The following is a 17,082-nucleotide window of genomic DNA, read 5'->3' on the forward strand; positions in this document are numbered from 1 at the left end:
AGAGAAATCATACATACATACATACTTCACAATAGCCAGTTTGTGAAGTATAGAGCCCCCTCAATAGGAATGGTTTATACCTGTTGCCCTTTAGTTCCATTTTTTGTTTGTTTGTTTGTTTGGAATGCTTATTATTTCTTAGAATTTTGTAACAAGAAGGGCTGCTTGCTTCAGGAAAAAAAAGAGCAAGAAAATCCAACAATTTGTGGACATCATGGTCATGTATTTTGACCATGATTCAGAGGCTGCTGACCAGCTATACCCCACTGGTTTATTAAAATACAGGTTTTGGTATTTAAGGCAACATCTCAACCTTTTGTGGGATAATAAACTCTACTTCTGTGCTCACCATCTGTCTTCCCGAAATGGAGCAATGGTGTAATTGGTCTGTGGACTTTAATCCACATATGTTGTGTTCTGATTATGAAGTTGTTAACATTCTAGAAGTTGATTTAGCTGCTTCATGGGTGTTTTTTAATACAAAATCTGTTGTTGACATGCAAAGAGTTACCATGTTCTTGTAAGTCGAGCAACTGTCATCATTTATAGTGTAATATATTTAATGAGTAAGTTTTAGCCTTTAAATCTATCTTCTGGTATTTTCTCGATGTTCCAAAAAACGTAATAGCCAGGGATTTCACACTTTGCATTTTTTACCATATTGCAGGAAGATATGTATATTACTTTTTCAGAATCCTTAAAGCATCAAATACAGGGCTGGAGACTTGTTGAATGAAATGTGGTGGCACAGTTTTCATAGTGCTTTACATCCTGTTAATTACCATTAGTAAAAATCTTTACAAGTGATAACACACTACAATGCACTGTTGAAGACTTGACCATCCAGTTAACCAATCCTACAACCTACTCTACTTTCCTTTTCTTGCAATAGTTTGGAGTGTGCTTTTTTCACCTGTGCATGCCAGTGATTTCTGGCCCAGATGTTTCTGGTTTACCAGAGAAGCTGACCTAGAATTCAAGCTTATAAATTATTGCTGCCCTTTATACTTTGTTGTAATATATGTGGTTTGGTGGAAAAATACATGTTTCCAATTCACCGTTGCTTCTATCTGCAGACTACCTATTATGAGCCACTGAATTTACAAATATTGTTAGAAATGCTCACAATAGTCTCGTAAGATCAGTGACATCCCACTTTTAGAGGGTATAACTGCTCAGAGAGGTGTATAATCACCCACAAGCGTCGAGCTGGTGAGGGCAGAGATGGTGCCCAAATCCAGATCTCCTAGACCTGAAAGCACTTCTAGCGAGTGAGCTACAGAGAAGAGAATGGATTTGGGAGGAATACAGTTTTGGGGGGCCTTAAGGACTCAGTATTAGCAAAGTGAGTTACTTTCTTGGTGTGAGGTTCCTCACTGTTAAAATGGATATATTGTTACCCATCTGGTTGGATTGTTCTGAAGAGATAATGGAAATGTATGTAAAGCCTTTGATAACATCACAGGTTCTTAACACAATGTCTTAGTCTGAATTCTGTTGCTGTGACAAAATTCCCAAGGTGTAGGTACTTTATAAACAAAAGCAGTTTATTTTGCTCACGGTTTGGAGGCTGAAACTCCAAGACCAGGCAGCCTGATTTGTTCAGCCTCTGCTGAGAGCCTAATGGTGCAAATGTGAGAGGGATCACCCAGCAAGACAGGAAGGCAGAGAGGGGGTAGGGGCCAGTCTTGGTCTCTTGTAATCACTGTCTCTCTGTCGAGCTAACTAGGGTCCTGTGTGCGAACTATGTTTATTTGCTCCAAGAGCAAACTATGTTGATTTGCTCCAAGAGCAAACTATGTTGATTTGCTCCTGGTGACCTAATTACCTTCTCATCACTTGACTACAGCCACACTCAAGACCAAGCCTCCCACATGGCTGAAATCTCTGGGAGACAAATCATATCTAAATCACAGCAAAGACCTAACCTCCCACCCCTTGCCTAAGTCAAGTTCACCTCTGATGAAAGTAGATGCCAGCCTTGACTGTTTGCCCTAGGTCATCAATCATGCATTTAAAAATATAATTCTTAACTCACTTACCATGTCCAAACAGAAGATAGTGTTTCCACTGTGTTATTTTTAAAAAAGATTTATTTTTTGAAAGGCAGAGTTGGAGAGGGATAAAGAGCGAGCAAGCAAGAGCTTCCATCCACTAGTTCACTCCACAAATGGCAGCAACTACTAGAGCCTAGGGGGTTCAATCCAAAGCCAAGAGACAGGAGCTGCTTCTGAGTCTCCCATGTGGGTGCAGAGGCCATCTTTCACTGCTTTCCCAGGCACATTAACAGGGAGTTGGATTGGAAGTAGAACAACCGGGACTCCAACAGGCACCCATGTTGGATTCTGGCGCCACAGGCAGAAGCTTTACAGGCTGGCCTCTCCGTTGTGTGTTTCATTGTCAATCTTTTAAAGGGTGGAACTGATTTCAGTCCTGGCAGCACTGTAGTTTGTAGTGGGGGGTGTGTTTCCTTTTTCTTTTTAATTCTTTGTTGTAATCCTGTTTGGCATTGCAAACACTTCTGAAGCATCTCATGCTGCCTAGGGCCCTGGGTTGGCATTCTGTCTTAGCTTATTGATGTGGTGAGCTGTTGGAGGAGATAGGAATGATGTAGAATGAGACACCATTGGGAAACAAATGCATTGAACTCATTCCTCTGACCACTAGAATTTCAATTTGGCTAACTGATGAGTTTTTGAAAGTTTTATTTGCCAAACCAGTAAATTTCTTTGACTGAAATTCCCTCTTTTTCTCTTTAAAATTGTTTTTAGGATGCAGAATAGAAAACTGTGATTCTTGCTTTAGCAAAGACTTTTGTACCAAGTGCAAAGTAGGCTTCTATTTGCATAGAGGCCGCTGCTTTGATGAATGTCCAGATGGTTTTGCACCATTAGATGAAACCATGGAGTGCGTGGGTAAGTAGTTTTTAATGTAACTCTCATACTGCAATTTTTATTTTAACACCTGTTTCTTGAAATTATGCATGCCAGATAGATTCATCCTAGAAATGAATTGGTTCTCTTATTAATTATAAATGAATGTCACTCAAATTATTTGACTACGTAAACATAGTTTGATGCCTACTAAGATCTAGAATAGTAAAATATTAATTGTGTGTGGACCCTGGTCCTGAGTCATGTTCTCTATATGCAGGAGCCCTTTAATGGAGAAGTTGACAGGGAAGTTTAACTGCTTATTTTCATCCTTTTTCCTCCCTTCTCCAGGAGAGTGGGAGGGTGGCCTACTTTTCTACTAGTGGACTTACCAAAGGGATGGAAAGCTTTTACCTATCTAGGCAAAACATGCATTTCCAACTATCTGATGATGATCACCTACTTTTTAAACTGTTGCATTGTGCAACTCCAATACAGGGAATACTAAATACATACTGTAATTTCTAGACACCTGTTGAAAGACGAGTGAGAATGGGAAAATGCAATACAGACTTCTCCTTCCTATTCACCAAGTGCTTCAAGATGGCACATTTGTGGATTTGCAGGGGCAAAAGGCACTCAGAATTAACCTGCAAAATTTTGTCCTGATAGTGTCTTCTATTTTAGGCTTTAGCTGTTGAATCTTTAAAGATTATACATTTCAGTGTCATTAGAACTGACCAGTCTTCCAAAAAATGAAGACAATGGAAAGTAATAGTTTTTAAATTACTTATGTGGAATTTGTTGTTGGGATAAGTGTCTAATGGTTCAAAGAATTAAATTCCCCAAAGGCAAGTGTAGGTCTTTGTAGGCTTCCAGAACTCAATCTTTGGTATCAAAAGGTGGGGGGAAGGGAGAAAGAGTGCTATGTAAATCTGATGACAGTGCAGCAAATGGTTACCAAAGTGTCACTTGTGTTTGTATTTTTTTCTTAATCTGTATTAGAAGGATGTGAAGTTGGTCACTGGAGTGAATGGGGAACTTGCAGCAGAAATAATCGCACATGTGGATTTAAATGGGGCCTGGAAACCAGAACACGGCAAATTGTTAAAAAGCCTGCAAAGGACACAATACCCTGTCCGACCATTGCTGAATCCCGGAGATGTAAGATGGCCATGAGGCACTGTCCAGGAGGTAGGTGTGAATGACCACTAAATTCTCCCCACCCGAACTGGTTTTTTCCCAATACAAATTACTTATCCATGAATGAGAGCTTATAACAACATGGGTGAGGGGTGAAATTCTGTTATATTTACCTAGAAAGAAATACTTGTGTTGTGAAGACTTTGAGGGGAATATTTCACTTTCATATTTCAAAATAATTTAGAAGAGAAAGTAACAGATGCGCTTGCTAAAGTGAGATTTCTAAAAGTGTGTATCTTTTTTTTTTTTTTTTTTTGAATGTACCATAAAAGTGGGTTCTTAAGAAATCAGGCCTTTGCAGATGTTGCTCTAAATGATGCTGCCGAGTTTCAGTGGGGAAGAGTTCAGATGAGGAAGGTTCATGCAATCTGTAGAGTCATCTGCATGGTTACTAGTTGAAGTTGACAACTTAAAATAAACTTGCCCAAACACTGGGAGGAGTAAATGTTGTCTTAATGTTACCACAATTAGCCGTTTCTCTTTGTTTTGATAATAATTTGTAGAAAACAGCTACTGGTATGTGTGTGTTTATTGAAGTCTTTGTAGTAATTGTGCTGATTTGCAGTAATTATTCTGTAATAACAGGATTAGGCCCATTTAGCAATTAGGAGAAGAGGACAGAACTAAGGTGCTGGCTGCAGCAGTCAGTCAGTTGACAAGCAGTTCTTAGCACTGTCACTGTGACACTTAAGGCCATGATGGCTTGTCACCATTTACTGGGTCACTAGTTGATGCCCCATTCAGAGATGATTTTCTGGAGCATAAAAGAGAAAAACAAGACAGACAGTTGTGCTTGGAAAACTGCAACAATCAAAACTTAACCATGATCGCTGGATAATCCAGATGTTTGTTGGCTTTTATTCTTTGAGTTGGTTCGTAGTTTCTCAGCGTCATGCCAGAAGCTCAGAGAATATATATCTGCTTAAAATGGGTTTATATCCATGTTACACTGCCTCATAGAGAATGTCTATGACCCGTGGACAAAGACACACTTTAAAGACTTGAAGCCTCCACTTGGCCTTTGAGAACTATTAGATCCAGATTCAGAAGCTCCTAGTAGGGAAAGCAGCTTTTCCCCTTGAATTGGTTTTGCTTTTCTTTACTGAGTCTTTGAAATACAGTGTTTTTGGGTCTGCTTTTCACTAACAAGGATGGTTTTGTTCCCTTAAACTGGGTATTTCTCAGTCAAAATATAAGAAAATATTTTCTTACAAAACTAATAAGCCACTTCTTGGATAGCTGAGAGCATTTAACCTGCAACCTTCTGCCTAAAAACAAACCTGATGTATTCAGGTGTTGGAAATAAAGACTTCCTTTGTTGTATATTGTTTATATAACTAGCCTCTCCCCGGTTCCTCTAACAGCAGCTTGGTCCTCCCAATTGTGGTTTACATTAATAGCAAAAATTAAACTGAAAATGCCCCAGTAACAAACATGCTTATGTACAAGCGGAGCCAACACAGTCCCCTCCCTCAAAATCTGTTTTAACCTAGCCTCTAACTTGAGAGTTTTCTAGATGACGGCTAGATTTTGAAGCATAATGTTCATTCTATTTGTATTTTTGATGCTACCACTAACAGTATGCTGTCTCAGTTGAATATGACTGGGCAGCATCGGCAATTTAAGTTATGCCAATCACAAGTATTTATGTATTATCTGCTAATGTTTGGCAAGTCAACCGGTAATGGACCCTGGTTTGGGTTTTACCCATGTAATTCATTAGGAAAGCCCAGCTATCGCTTGTTTCTACATTTTTCTGTTGAATAAGTCAATTTTATATAAGCTTTAAATTAAGTATATTTTCAAAGTTATAATTTCTGTTATGTTTTATTAAAAAGAAAATAGGATTAATTATTGGTAAATGGTAAATCACTCTGCAGTAAAATAAGTTCTATTTGGGAATGTAGGAAATGAAACTAGAAAATTAATTTTTGAATTGAGCACCAATTGATAAAAGTGGCCTAACTGCTGGTGTAGTGTCCTACCTTGCCTCAGGTGAGAGAGAAAGGACTCCTTTCTTCAGTAGGTCATGGTGATTAATGGAAGAATGGCGAAGAAAACCACTTTATCCCAGTTTACATCTTGATTTGATTTCGGTGATCTGCTTTGACAAACCATGCAAAAATGAAAGTCGTAATCAGGTTGAGAAAACAGGCATTTTTTTCAGATCTTTTCAACATATGTATGGATTTTTCTCCCGTTGGAGCCGGTCTTAACCTGATTGCACACAAATGCAGCCTTAACCTCCTTCACACTACAGCAGCGTCACATTAAAATCAGCTGCTTTCCATTACGGAAAGGCATAAGTTAGAGGTCAGTGTAATGGAATAGTCACTAAGTGTGTAAGAAATTACATATTAAATATGAGAAAATAAATGGCTGTAAGAACCTTTTAAAAATAGCGTAACACTGTAGCTTATTTTTTCTTTAATTGTCACATGCTTATTCACTTAAAGAATATCTGGAAATATCTTAGGTAGTAGATAGTTTACACTTGAAATATTCAGTGTTCATTCCCAAACTTTTCTTATACATTGGTTATCTTTTCTTTGATTTTGGTGAAACCTCCTGTACTCATTCTTGAGGGATTGGTCTGGCACTCAAGATGTGGATCCCTACATCCTGTCAACTCATTAATTCTGTGACCCCTTGCCAAGTCACTTAACCTCTCTTGGCCTCCATTTCCTCTTTTGTAAATTGAGGGTATTGCAGTAGATGATCTCTAAGGTCCAGGCTACTCCTAAAATCTGATTCTAGGATTCATTGACAAAAGAATCTGGCAAGTTCTGTTTTTGCACATGAAGGCATGAAGGATAAGGAAGACACTAATAAGCCTGAGGGTGGTGTGTTTTTTTTGTTTTTGTTTTTTCTGTTTTTTTTTTTTTTTTATGACAAGTGAGCTGAACATTTTCTCTGTAGCTGCCCTGTGCATTTGCTAAACCTACATCTGGTCATTTTCACCTTCCAACTTCAAGAAGGACTCTTTGGAGTCATCAAAGATTAAACAAGCTTTTTATATTTGCTTATGAACTGTGAATTACCTACCAGTGTGGCAAAATGTGGAAAAGGGGTGGGGGGAGGAATAGGAAGCATAAAAGACCATAGGGAAAAGAGAAAGATGGACAGTGAATAAGAGGAAAAAGTATCGAAGAGCAAATGCAGGAAGCAAGGAACAAAACAGGAGGCATAGCCATCTCCACTCTCCTCTCTGCCTCCCTGAATATACTCATGTATAGAATTAACACCATTGGGACTGTTTTAATTTATTAATATACATCTTAAGGCTTAAAATAGAATTTTGTATCCAGACCATGTTTTACATTACATTATTTTTTAAATTTATTTATTTACTGGAAAGTCATCGAGACTGAGAGATCTTCTATCCATGGGTACAGTCCCTGTAACAGCAAGGGCTATGCCCGTCCTAAGCTGGGAGCCAGGAGCTTCATCCAGATCTCCTACATGGGTGTAGGGGGCCAAACACTTGGACTGCCTTTCTCTGGTCTTTCCAAGACAGGCCAATAGCAGGGAGCTGGATTGGAAGTAGAGCAGTTGGAACACGAGCAGGTGCCCATGTGGCATACCAATGGTGTAAGTGGTGGCTTTACCCATAATAGTGCTGGCTCTGACATTAAGGATTTTTTTTTAATGATTTTATTTATTTGAAAGAGTGACAGAAGTAGAGACAGAGGACTTTGATCTGTTGGTTCACTCCCCAAATGGCCACAATGGCTGGAGCTGAGCCAATCCAAAGCCAGGAGCTTCTTCAGGGTGCAGGGGGACCAAGGACTTGGGCTATTCTCTGCTGCTTTTCCAGGCACATGAGCAGGGAGCTGGATCAGAAGTGGGGCAGCCAGAACTTGAAATGGTGCCCATATGGGATGCAGGCACCATAGTCTGGGATGTTAACCTGCTGTGCCACATCAGTGCCCCCTAAGCCCAGTCTTAATAGAAAAATATGAGCTTGCTATTTTCATATATTTAAATTACAAATGGAAGAATTAAGTCATTGCCAAGGTATGATATTGGAGGATATTAATGTATGGGAGAAGATGTCATTTGTAGGTGTTTTTCACGGAAGTGGCCAACATCATGACCTCAACCTGGTGAATCTGCTAAATCCATATGAAACATCTCAATGTTTTATCAAGACTTAGGAGTACCAATTTCATTAATTTATTCCATTAGATAATGTTTGAGCAGTGCTATGTATCATCATTAATCTAGCCATTGAATGGTTCAAAGAGTCCTTATTAGGGCTAGCACTGTGGCAAATGGGCTAAGCCTTTGCCTACAATGCCAGCATCCCATAAGAGAGCTTGTTCCAGGCTCAGCTGCTTCACTTCCAATCCAGCTCCCTGCTCATGTGCCTGAGAAAGCACAGGAAGATGGCCCAAGAAGTCAGGCACCTGCACCCATGTGGGAGACCCTGAAGAAGCTCCTGGCTCCGGCCTGGCCCAGTCCCAGTTGTTCTGGCCATTTGGGGAGTGAACCAGTAAGTGGAAGATAGTCCTTCTCCCTCTTCTCCCCATCCCTCCTTCCCCTCACTCTGTCTCTGTCTCTCTGTCTCCCTCCTCCTCCCTCTCTCCCTGTTCTCTTCCCTCCCCCCCCTTCTTCTCCCTCCTTCCCTTTCTGTCCCTTCTTCCTCCCTCCCTCTTCTCCGCCCTTATCTTCTCTGCCTTTGAAATAAATGAATAAATCTTTTTAAAAAAAGAGTCCTTAGAGAATTTTTTCAAATGAGTCATCCATTCACTTTGTTAGAGAAATGAGAAGGCAGGGTAGTGAACTAGTGAATGGGATGGGGGTATACTATCTTATAAATAATGCTAAGGGTAGTTGAGGAAATTATATTTGATCAGAGATTTTAATGAAGGTCAGCTTTTGAAGATCTAGGGAAAATGTTTTTAGCTACTAACTCAATGACTATTTTTTCTTTGCAAATATTCCTGATTTCCCCACCATATCTTAGACAAAGGTAATTTGCTTCAGGGAGGCTTTGACTGGCCCAAGGTGACATATAACATTACCTCTAGGTAGAGCCAAAGATAGGACCAACATCTTTCTGCTTAGGAAATGTGTTTTCTTGTGCCTTGTTATTGTTCGTTTTGATAAAGATCAAAAGCAAAACCATAGTTGTACAACATCAAAGTAGCCTTTTCTCCCTCTACCCAAAATATCATTTTAGTTTTGCTCTAAAAAATGCTTTTAGAAAACATAAACATAATACCCTGCCATTACAACCCCCTTTTGACAACTTTCAACTTGCAGTAGGTAATGAAATGTATCCCAAAGATCCTCTCATAAATGACCAAGCATTGAGCCATTGGCTTTGTGCTCCATTTCCCTGTTAAGGCCTTCTTGTCCTTTAATTTTAGTGTTGTTGATCCTCAGTTTGTTGGTTAAAAATCTGACTTCCAGATTTTTCTTTCAAGATTTATTTGAAAGAGAGTTGCAGAGAGAGAGAGAGAAAGAAGAGAGAAAGATGCATCTTACTACACACATTGATATTCACCAAAAGACAGAGAAGCAATGATGGTTCTTACATCTGCTGGTTCACTTCTCAAATGGAAACAATGGCCAAGGGTGGGCCTAAGCCAGGAACTCCACCTGGGTCTCCCATGGGGGTGGCAGGGACTCAACACATGAGCCATCTTCTGCTGTTTTCCCAGGCACATTAGTAGGGAGCTGGATAGGAAGCAGAATAGCTGAGCCTTGAACCAGCACCCATATGAGATGCCAGCATCACAGGTGGCAGTTTAACCTGCTATGAAACAATGCCTGCTTGAAGATTGGTCTTTTTTTTTTTAAAAAAAAAAGATTTTTTAGTTATTTATTTGAGAGGTAAAGTTAGAGAGAAAGGTTTTCCTTCCATTGGTTCACTCCCCAAATGGCCACCACGGCCGGCGCTGCGCCAATCTGAAGCCAGGAGCCAGGTGCTTCTTCCCAGTCTCCCATGCAGGTGCAGGGGCCCAAGGACTTGTGCCATCTTCTACTGCTTTCCCCGGGCCATAGCAGAGAGCTGGACTGGAAGAGGAGCAGCTGGGACTCGAACCGGCACCCATATGGGATGCCAGCACCGCAGGCGGAGGATTAACCTACTATGCCACAATGCCAGCCCCTGTTCTTTCTTTGCTTAGTTCATCAAAGTCAGTCTCAATCTGGTTGCCTGGTGTTGAGCCACGTCCAGGACACATCTCTGACCAGATACTTGGTGTACTCTATGCCAAGAATTGGGCTGAGCTGAGCCCAAACCCCATAACTTATAGCTGTGTGTCCAGCATTGTTTTGTTCTTTGTGAGAAATTTCAGCCATAAGACTTCTAAAGTAATTCAGATGACTCTTTTTATATGCAGGTATAGCTTTTTGCCACTTTTGAGTGTGACTACCTCAACTCATTGTAGTGCAGTTGTTAGTGATCATATTGCACAATTCTTTAGGCCCTAGTCACATTTTTCTCTGCACTACACTAAAATTTAAATATGAAATCTGTATATTTAAATTTGAAAATATCTCATTTTGCTTATGAAATACTACTGGATTGGCCGGCACCATGGTTCACTAGGCTAATCTTCTGCCTGTGGTGCTGGCACCCCAGGTTCTAGTCCCGTTCGGGGCGCCAGATTCTGTCCCGGTTGCTCCTCTTCCAGTCCAGCTCTCTGCTGTGGCCCAGGAAGGCAGTGGAGGATGGCCCAAGCACTGCACCCACATGGGAGACCAGGAGGAGGCACCTGGCTCCTGGCTTCTGATCAGCACAGGCACTGGCTGTAGTGGCCATTTGGGGGGTGAACCAACGGAAGGAAGACCTCTCTCTGTCTCTCTCACTGTCTAACTCTGCCTGTCCAAAAAAAAAAAAATAATAATAAAGTTTAAAAAAAAACCCACCTGATCAACATCTATTTTTTTTTGCAAAAGTGGTTTTTAACTTGGTAAGAAACCAAAATATTGCTTAGCAACTTAGAACTTACATCTCTGCAAACATTACTATTTAAAAGATCATAGTAATTAGACCTCTCTAATTTGTTTTCTGAATACAGACTAAAAGCAACATGGGAGTAGGTATTGAACAATGCGACTAAAAATGGTTGTAGATTGTGATGGATTAAATGAGAGCAGGAAACAAGCACATTCTCAGTAGGATAGGGTCAATAAAATATGCTTAAGACATATGTTCTTCATTTTTGTACATTTTGTTTACATTTGAATTCCAATTTATGTGGTCTGCTTTATACATGCCAACCTCAACAGTAGTTTGGAAGAGGGGGGAAGAGAGAAAATCTAGTTTCTTTTGAAACTTTAGTTTGTCAGGAATGTTGATATTGAAAATTTTATATTAAGAACATCAGAAGCAGAATGTTTGTTGCCTTTCTGTTTACTATGCTAAATTCTTCATTATAGTCCTTTGAAAAATCAGTGATTTGTGTTAGCCATTTTAAGCAGATGATAGTATTTGCCAGGTACTTTCAATACATGAATGGTACTTATAATTTTTTAAAAGTACTTAAAAGGCGGAAATAGCTCTTCCATCAGCTGGTTGGCTCCCCAAATGGCCGCAGCAGCTGGCTCTGAGCCAGGCCAAAGTTAGGAGCCTAATCTGGGTCTTCCACCTGAGTTCAGAGGTCCAAGCACTTGGGCCATTCTCTGCTGCTTTCCTAGGCACATTAGCAAGGAGCTGGAGCAGCAAGAACTTGAACTTGCTGGCCCATATGGGATGCCAATGCTGCAGGCAGCAGCCTAGCCTTCTACACCACAGTGTCGGCCCTTAAGTATAATTTTTAAGTGATTAAAATTAATCCATAAGTAACTTTAATGAAGATTATTTTTTGAGAGAGAGGTTGAGAAAGTATTCTCCCACTCACTGGTTCACTCTCTAAATTCCCACAACATCTCCTAGCTGGGGATGAACCTAGGAGATAGAAACTTAATCCAGATCTCCCATGTGGGTAGCAGGAACCCATTACTTGAGCCATCACTCCTGCTTCCCAGGGTCTGCAATAGCAGGAAGCTAGGGTCATGAGCTGGAGCCAGGACTCAAACCCAGATACTGATATGGCACGTGTCTCTTGATCTGCATCTGTTAGTCCAAATACCCACCACAGTCGCTACTTCTATTTTTTAATTAAAATTTATTTATTTGAAAGAAAGAGAGAAAGATAGACACTGAGAGAGAGAGCTTCCACCTGCCAGTTGACTTTCCAAATGCCTGCACCTGCTGGGGTTGGGCCAGGCCAAAACCAGGAGCCAGGAACTGAATCTGGTCCTCCCTCGTGAGTGACAGGCACTCAGATGCTTAAATCACTCTCTCTTGTCTCCCAGGGTGTACATTAGCAGTGTTGCAATTTGGGAGCAGAGTTAGGGCTTGAACCTAAGTACTCTGATCTGAGATCCAGATACAAGTGGTATCTTAATTACTAGGCCAAAAGTTGGCTTCACCAGACACTTTTTAGATGCTAATGTAAAATGTTTTGCACGAAGTTGATATTTATCAATAATTCATCTATCTGTAAACTTTTCCCTGAGATAAAGAACTTGACATTCCTCTTTCATAGCTCTTAAATATCTCCTCATTCTCTCCAATCATCCCACTTTCAAATATTTTATATCAAATGTATATACTTATCCTATTGCAAGCGGGCAGAGAATAACTGTTAGAACCTGATTTTGTTGCTGGTAACTTGTTCTGTTTAATTTGAAAGAGAAGTTTTTCCATTTACTGGTCCATATCCCCAAATTACTGATACAGCCAGGAAAGAGCCAGGCTAAAGCCAGGAGCCAGACACTCCATTCAGGTCTCCTACTGAGTGAGGAGCACCGGAGCCATCATCTGCTGCCTCCAAGGTTGCACATTAACAGGAAGCTGGATCGGCAGCAGAGAGCCTGTCCTAGAACCAGGCACTCTGGGATTAAATGTGAGCTTCCCAAGTACAGACAACCACTATGAAATGCCCACTCTTCTGTTTTGCAAACAATCATTGCTTTCGAATGTACTAATTCTCACCTATCAGACCTGGGGGTCTGAGGAAATGAGAAAGCAGAGGAGTGGACTCCAGAGGTGTGCATGGAAGATCCTGAAAACACCAGAGAAGGGAAAATTAAGTGCAGCCCTGGGTGTAGACGCGGACACAGACAGAAATCTAAGAGGCAAAGCACTCACAACATGGATGCTGGGGGTGCAGATACAAGACAATTGATGTTCCCAATTTCATTTTGCACCTGTCCTCGGGCCAGCCTTGCTTACCACAGGGAACAGGGAGGGAGTGAAAGCAGCCACACCTTTGTGCCCTCCTCTGCAGCTGCTCATCTGGAAGCTCTGCTAGTCCCACTGAATCGTAGTCTGGGGCAGTGTGTCCTCGTCTCTTTTATGGATACTTGTAAAAAGAATTTCTGGAGTATGTATTGCCACCGAAAGCCTGAAGTTCCATGTGAAACAAGGCAAGGATGGGAACATGCCAAAGGGGCTTTCTTTTATGAATTTTGCGCAGCAGGAAGCTACTGTGTTTTTTAATGTGAAATACATAAAACAATGTTTACAACACTTTAAAATAAAAACAGTTTTAATAGGATGCACATGGTGTCCATGGTAGATTTTTTTCTTTCTTTATAGGAGACATTTTTTTTTTTTCCTGCCAATAAGATAAGAAAGCCTTAAGTATAAATCCCCTGGTGGGTTTTTAGAACAACTTACTCTCCTCATCAGACACCTCTCTGAGATCTTCAAACAGTGTTGATGAAAGCGAGCAGGCGTTTGGCTCACTCAGAGTTCCTGTAATTCTTTTCCAGCTTCTGACTTGACCGAGAGCTGTACTTGGGGCTATCCCACAGGACTAGGAGGCCAGAAGAGAACATGTTAATGGAAAGAATGACAGAGTTGCACTAAAATCCCAGCATGATTCATGTTGTCATCATACAGAAGTGCTTAAGATGATAAAATTACTTTGTGTATCAGAAGTAGCAAAGATTATTACCATTTAACCTAAAAATGTAGACAGTTGAAGACAGTTGTTTCTGCCTTAAAACTGATCTGTTGGTGTGAAACTTGGACCTAATATTTCTTTGTGTTGATATTTTCTTATACATGAGGGCATTGGACACCAGAAATAAAGCATTTGATGTTGTCTGGTTGAGAGAGAGTTATAATCGATAATGCACCCTTATGTCCTGCCTATTACTTAAAGTACTTAGGGATAACTTAAAAAATACAGCTACGTGGCAAAACAAAATTAAAGAATGTAAAAAAAAATCAGAACTGGAAAACTTAGAATAAGCACTTAAGACCAATAAAAAGGTCATATATATCAATGTTGGTTGAGATAATTCAGCCAAACTATGACTTTGGGTTTTTATCAGGCAAAAGGAAAATGTAGATGCAGTTCTTCATATGTATTAACTTAAAATACATGACCTAGTTATAAAATACAATACCAATTTAATAACAGGCTTCAAAGGGAAACACATCACAAGTGTGTAGACGTGTACAGATATCAGTATCCACATATATATATGAATATTAATTTCAGGTACACTGAAGCATGAGCATGTCTGTGGAAGAGGTATGACGGGTCACAGAATAAAGGAAATTAGAGTTCTCACAGAAAAGTGTTCTAGTTCTATAGGGACACAAACTAATCATATTTCTACAGTATTAAACAGGACAATGAGTAGGATTCTCAACAGCACTTTATCACATCCATATTTTGAGAAGGCTGAGGACAGCGTGGTGTTCATTGCTCAATGAATGTTGGAGGTATAATCATAGCATGATTCAACAGAGAGCATGAGTAAAAGGGATAGGGACTTCTTGACTTGTTATATTTGACTGGAATTACTAGTAGGTTCTTTTAGTATTAAGTTCATTTGGATATCTAAAGAATCTAGAAAATGTGCACCTCTCTCATCTTGGACAGTTGGCTTTCATACTTGTGAGTAAACATGTCTTGTAGGTAGTAAGGTATTCTTAAGATCAGGAATTACATATTTAGATGCAGTTATTTCTGATGATTATCTCAAGCTCTGCACTAGTATTTTAAATAACCTTTTGTGATTTTTGTTTCTTCTCCAAGTCTGGTCTTTGATCATCTTAATCTGTTTCAAAACTGTTTATTATGAGAAAATCATGGGGATTTGGAATGAATGTGTACCGAGTTGAATTGACTTTATTAAAGTTTGTCTCAAGGTGCCTTATTTCTCTTTTCAACCTATTTCCTCAAGATAATCCAGTGTTGGAGCTGGGATTTCAAGTGGTCTGTGGCTTTCTACTGCCAAGTCTGTAGGTTTTTCAAACCGGTTATTTAAACATCTATTACTTCCCATGTTCTAAAGAAATAGGTGTGTTGGGAGTGGTACAAACCAAAGAACATATAGTATAATTAGGGAAGAAGAGAATGTATATTACAGAATAAAAAGAAGCCAAGTTGAAGTTTTTTTTTGTTTTGTTTTGTTTTTTTTTTACAGGCAGAGTAGATAGAGACAGAGAAAGGTCTTCCTTTTTGCCGTTGGTTCACCCTCCAATGGCCGCCGCGGCCAGCGCATTGCGCTGATTCAAAGCCAGGAGCCAGGTGCTTCTCCTGGTCTCCCATGCGGGTGCAGGGCCCAAGAACTTGGGCCATCCTCCACTGCCTTCCCGGGCCATAGCAGAGAGCTGGCCTGGAAGAGGGGCAACCGGGATAGAATCCAGCGCCCCAACCGGGACTAGAACCCGGTGTGCTGGCGCCACAAGGCAGAGGATTAGCCTGTTGAGCCATGGCGCCGGCCCAAGTTGAAGTTTTAAATGCAAAAATATTGTTACAGTTTCTGATACTATAGAAATACTGGTAAAAATGTTTAGCTGTTGTAGCCAGGAAATAATTTCCCAGAGAGCAAAACTTAAGCTCTATTAAGAGAGGTGTGTGAAAAGAGATGAATTTAGACAAACTGTGGGGAAAGATACAGACACAAGCTTGTGCCTCATGTATCCGAAGGAGTCTGACTGTAGCTCAGAGTTGGAGAATGGTAAAATTTGCAAAAAAAAAAAAAAAAAAAAAAACCAAAAAAAACTGCAGCTGTGTCCATGGAGAGGACCAGGATTTTGAATTTAATGTTGTACAGTGGGGAGCCGTTAGAGATGTCTGAGCATGGGGCCTTTGGGGGCCAAGCTGACTGAAGACGGAAGTGACTGAATGTTGTGTTGCTAAAGTGTGAGGAGGAGGACAAGCTGTGCATCTCGGCTTTGGGGCCGAGCATGGAGCACAGTCTGAGTTTAATGGGAGAATTACCAGAGGATACTTCTGAGTTCTGGTGTTTATGCATTTTTCTGTCATGCTTGCTTTTCTAATGAGTGCAGGATTTTGCCTTGGCTTGTAGTCTACTGTGACCCCTATATCACTTTCTGCCAACTCTCTAAGCCAGGCCATTCCCTAGTTTATGCAATTTTTCCTTTTCTATCTTTTTTTCTAATCTATGCACATTTTGCTTTCACCCTAAGTGAACTATATTTGTTCCTAACTACTATTTCCATTTTCCACTTCCCAGAATCCTTGAATATAGTATTCTCTTTTTTAGCTTTTAATATTGACCTTTTCATGGGCCTCCTTTACCAGCAAACTTGGAGTACGCTGAACATTTAAAGTCCACAAATTAAATAGGATTCAAATCAAGAAGGAAAATATTCCTTAAAGATCCAACTTGAATTGTCTGAGCTAACATGATTTTCTCTAGCATGTTAGTTACTAGTAACTGCCTGGAACATTGCATTGGGAAGGATTCTGAGTTAAGTGCTGTGTTTAGGAGAACACTATGCAGTGGCATGGAGTGGGAAGCAATGTAACCAGTGTGTGTTCTCCCCTAATTCCAATCCTTTAACCCATTATGATCAGAGCTCTCCGTAATGCTTTCTCTTCAGGCATCCAACACAGTTGTACATGTTTAACAAGTGGTTGTCTAACATAATTTTTATTTTTTTTAAATTTGACAAGCAGAGTTAGACAGAAAAGTCTTCCTCCCGTTGGTTAACCTCCCCCAAATGGCCTCTACA

General features: G+C 40.3%; 1 protein-coding gene across 4 annotated transcripts in view; it reads left to right on the forward strand.

Annotated features, from left to right (window-relative positions):
• The window catches only part of RSPO2 (R-spondin 2), a 192,376-nt gene that overhangs the window by 129,698 nt on the left and 45,596 nt on the right, over positions 1-17,082 (forward strand). For 3 of the 4 annotated variants that reach the window (XM_062188106.1, XM_062188109.1, XM_062188108.1), the window contains exons 3-4: positions 2,772-2,915; positions 3,879-4,067. In XM_062188106.1, the coding sequence (XP_062044090.1) occupies positions 2,772-2,915; positions 3,879-4,067 (333 nt within the window). The remainder of the gene's footprint in view (positions 1-2,771; positions 2,916-3,878; positions 4,068-17,082) is intronic. The other variant, XM_062188107.1, reaches the window with a different exon arrangement.

The sequence above is a fragment of the Lepus europaeus genome, chromosome 4 (genome assembly GCF_033115175.1).
Source record: "Lepus europaeus isolate LE1 chromosome 4, mLepTim1.pri, whole genome shotgun sequence".
NCBI lineage: Eukaryota > Metazoa > Chordata > Mammalia > Lagomorpha > Leporidae > Lepus > Lepus europaeus.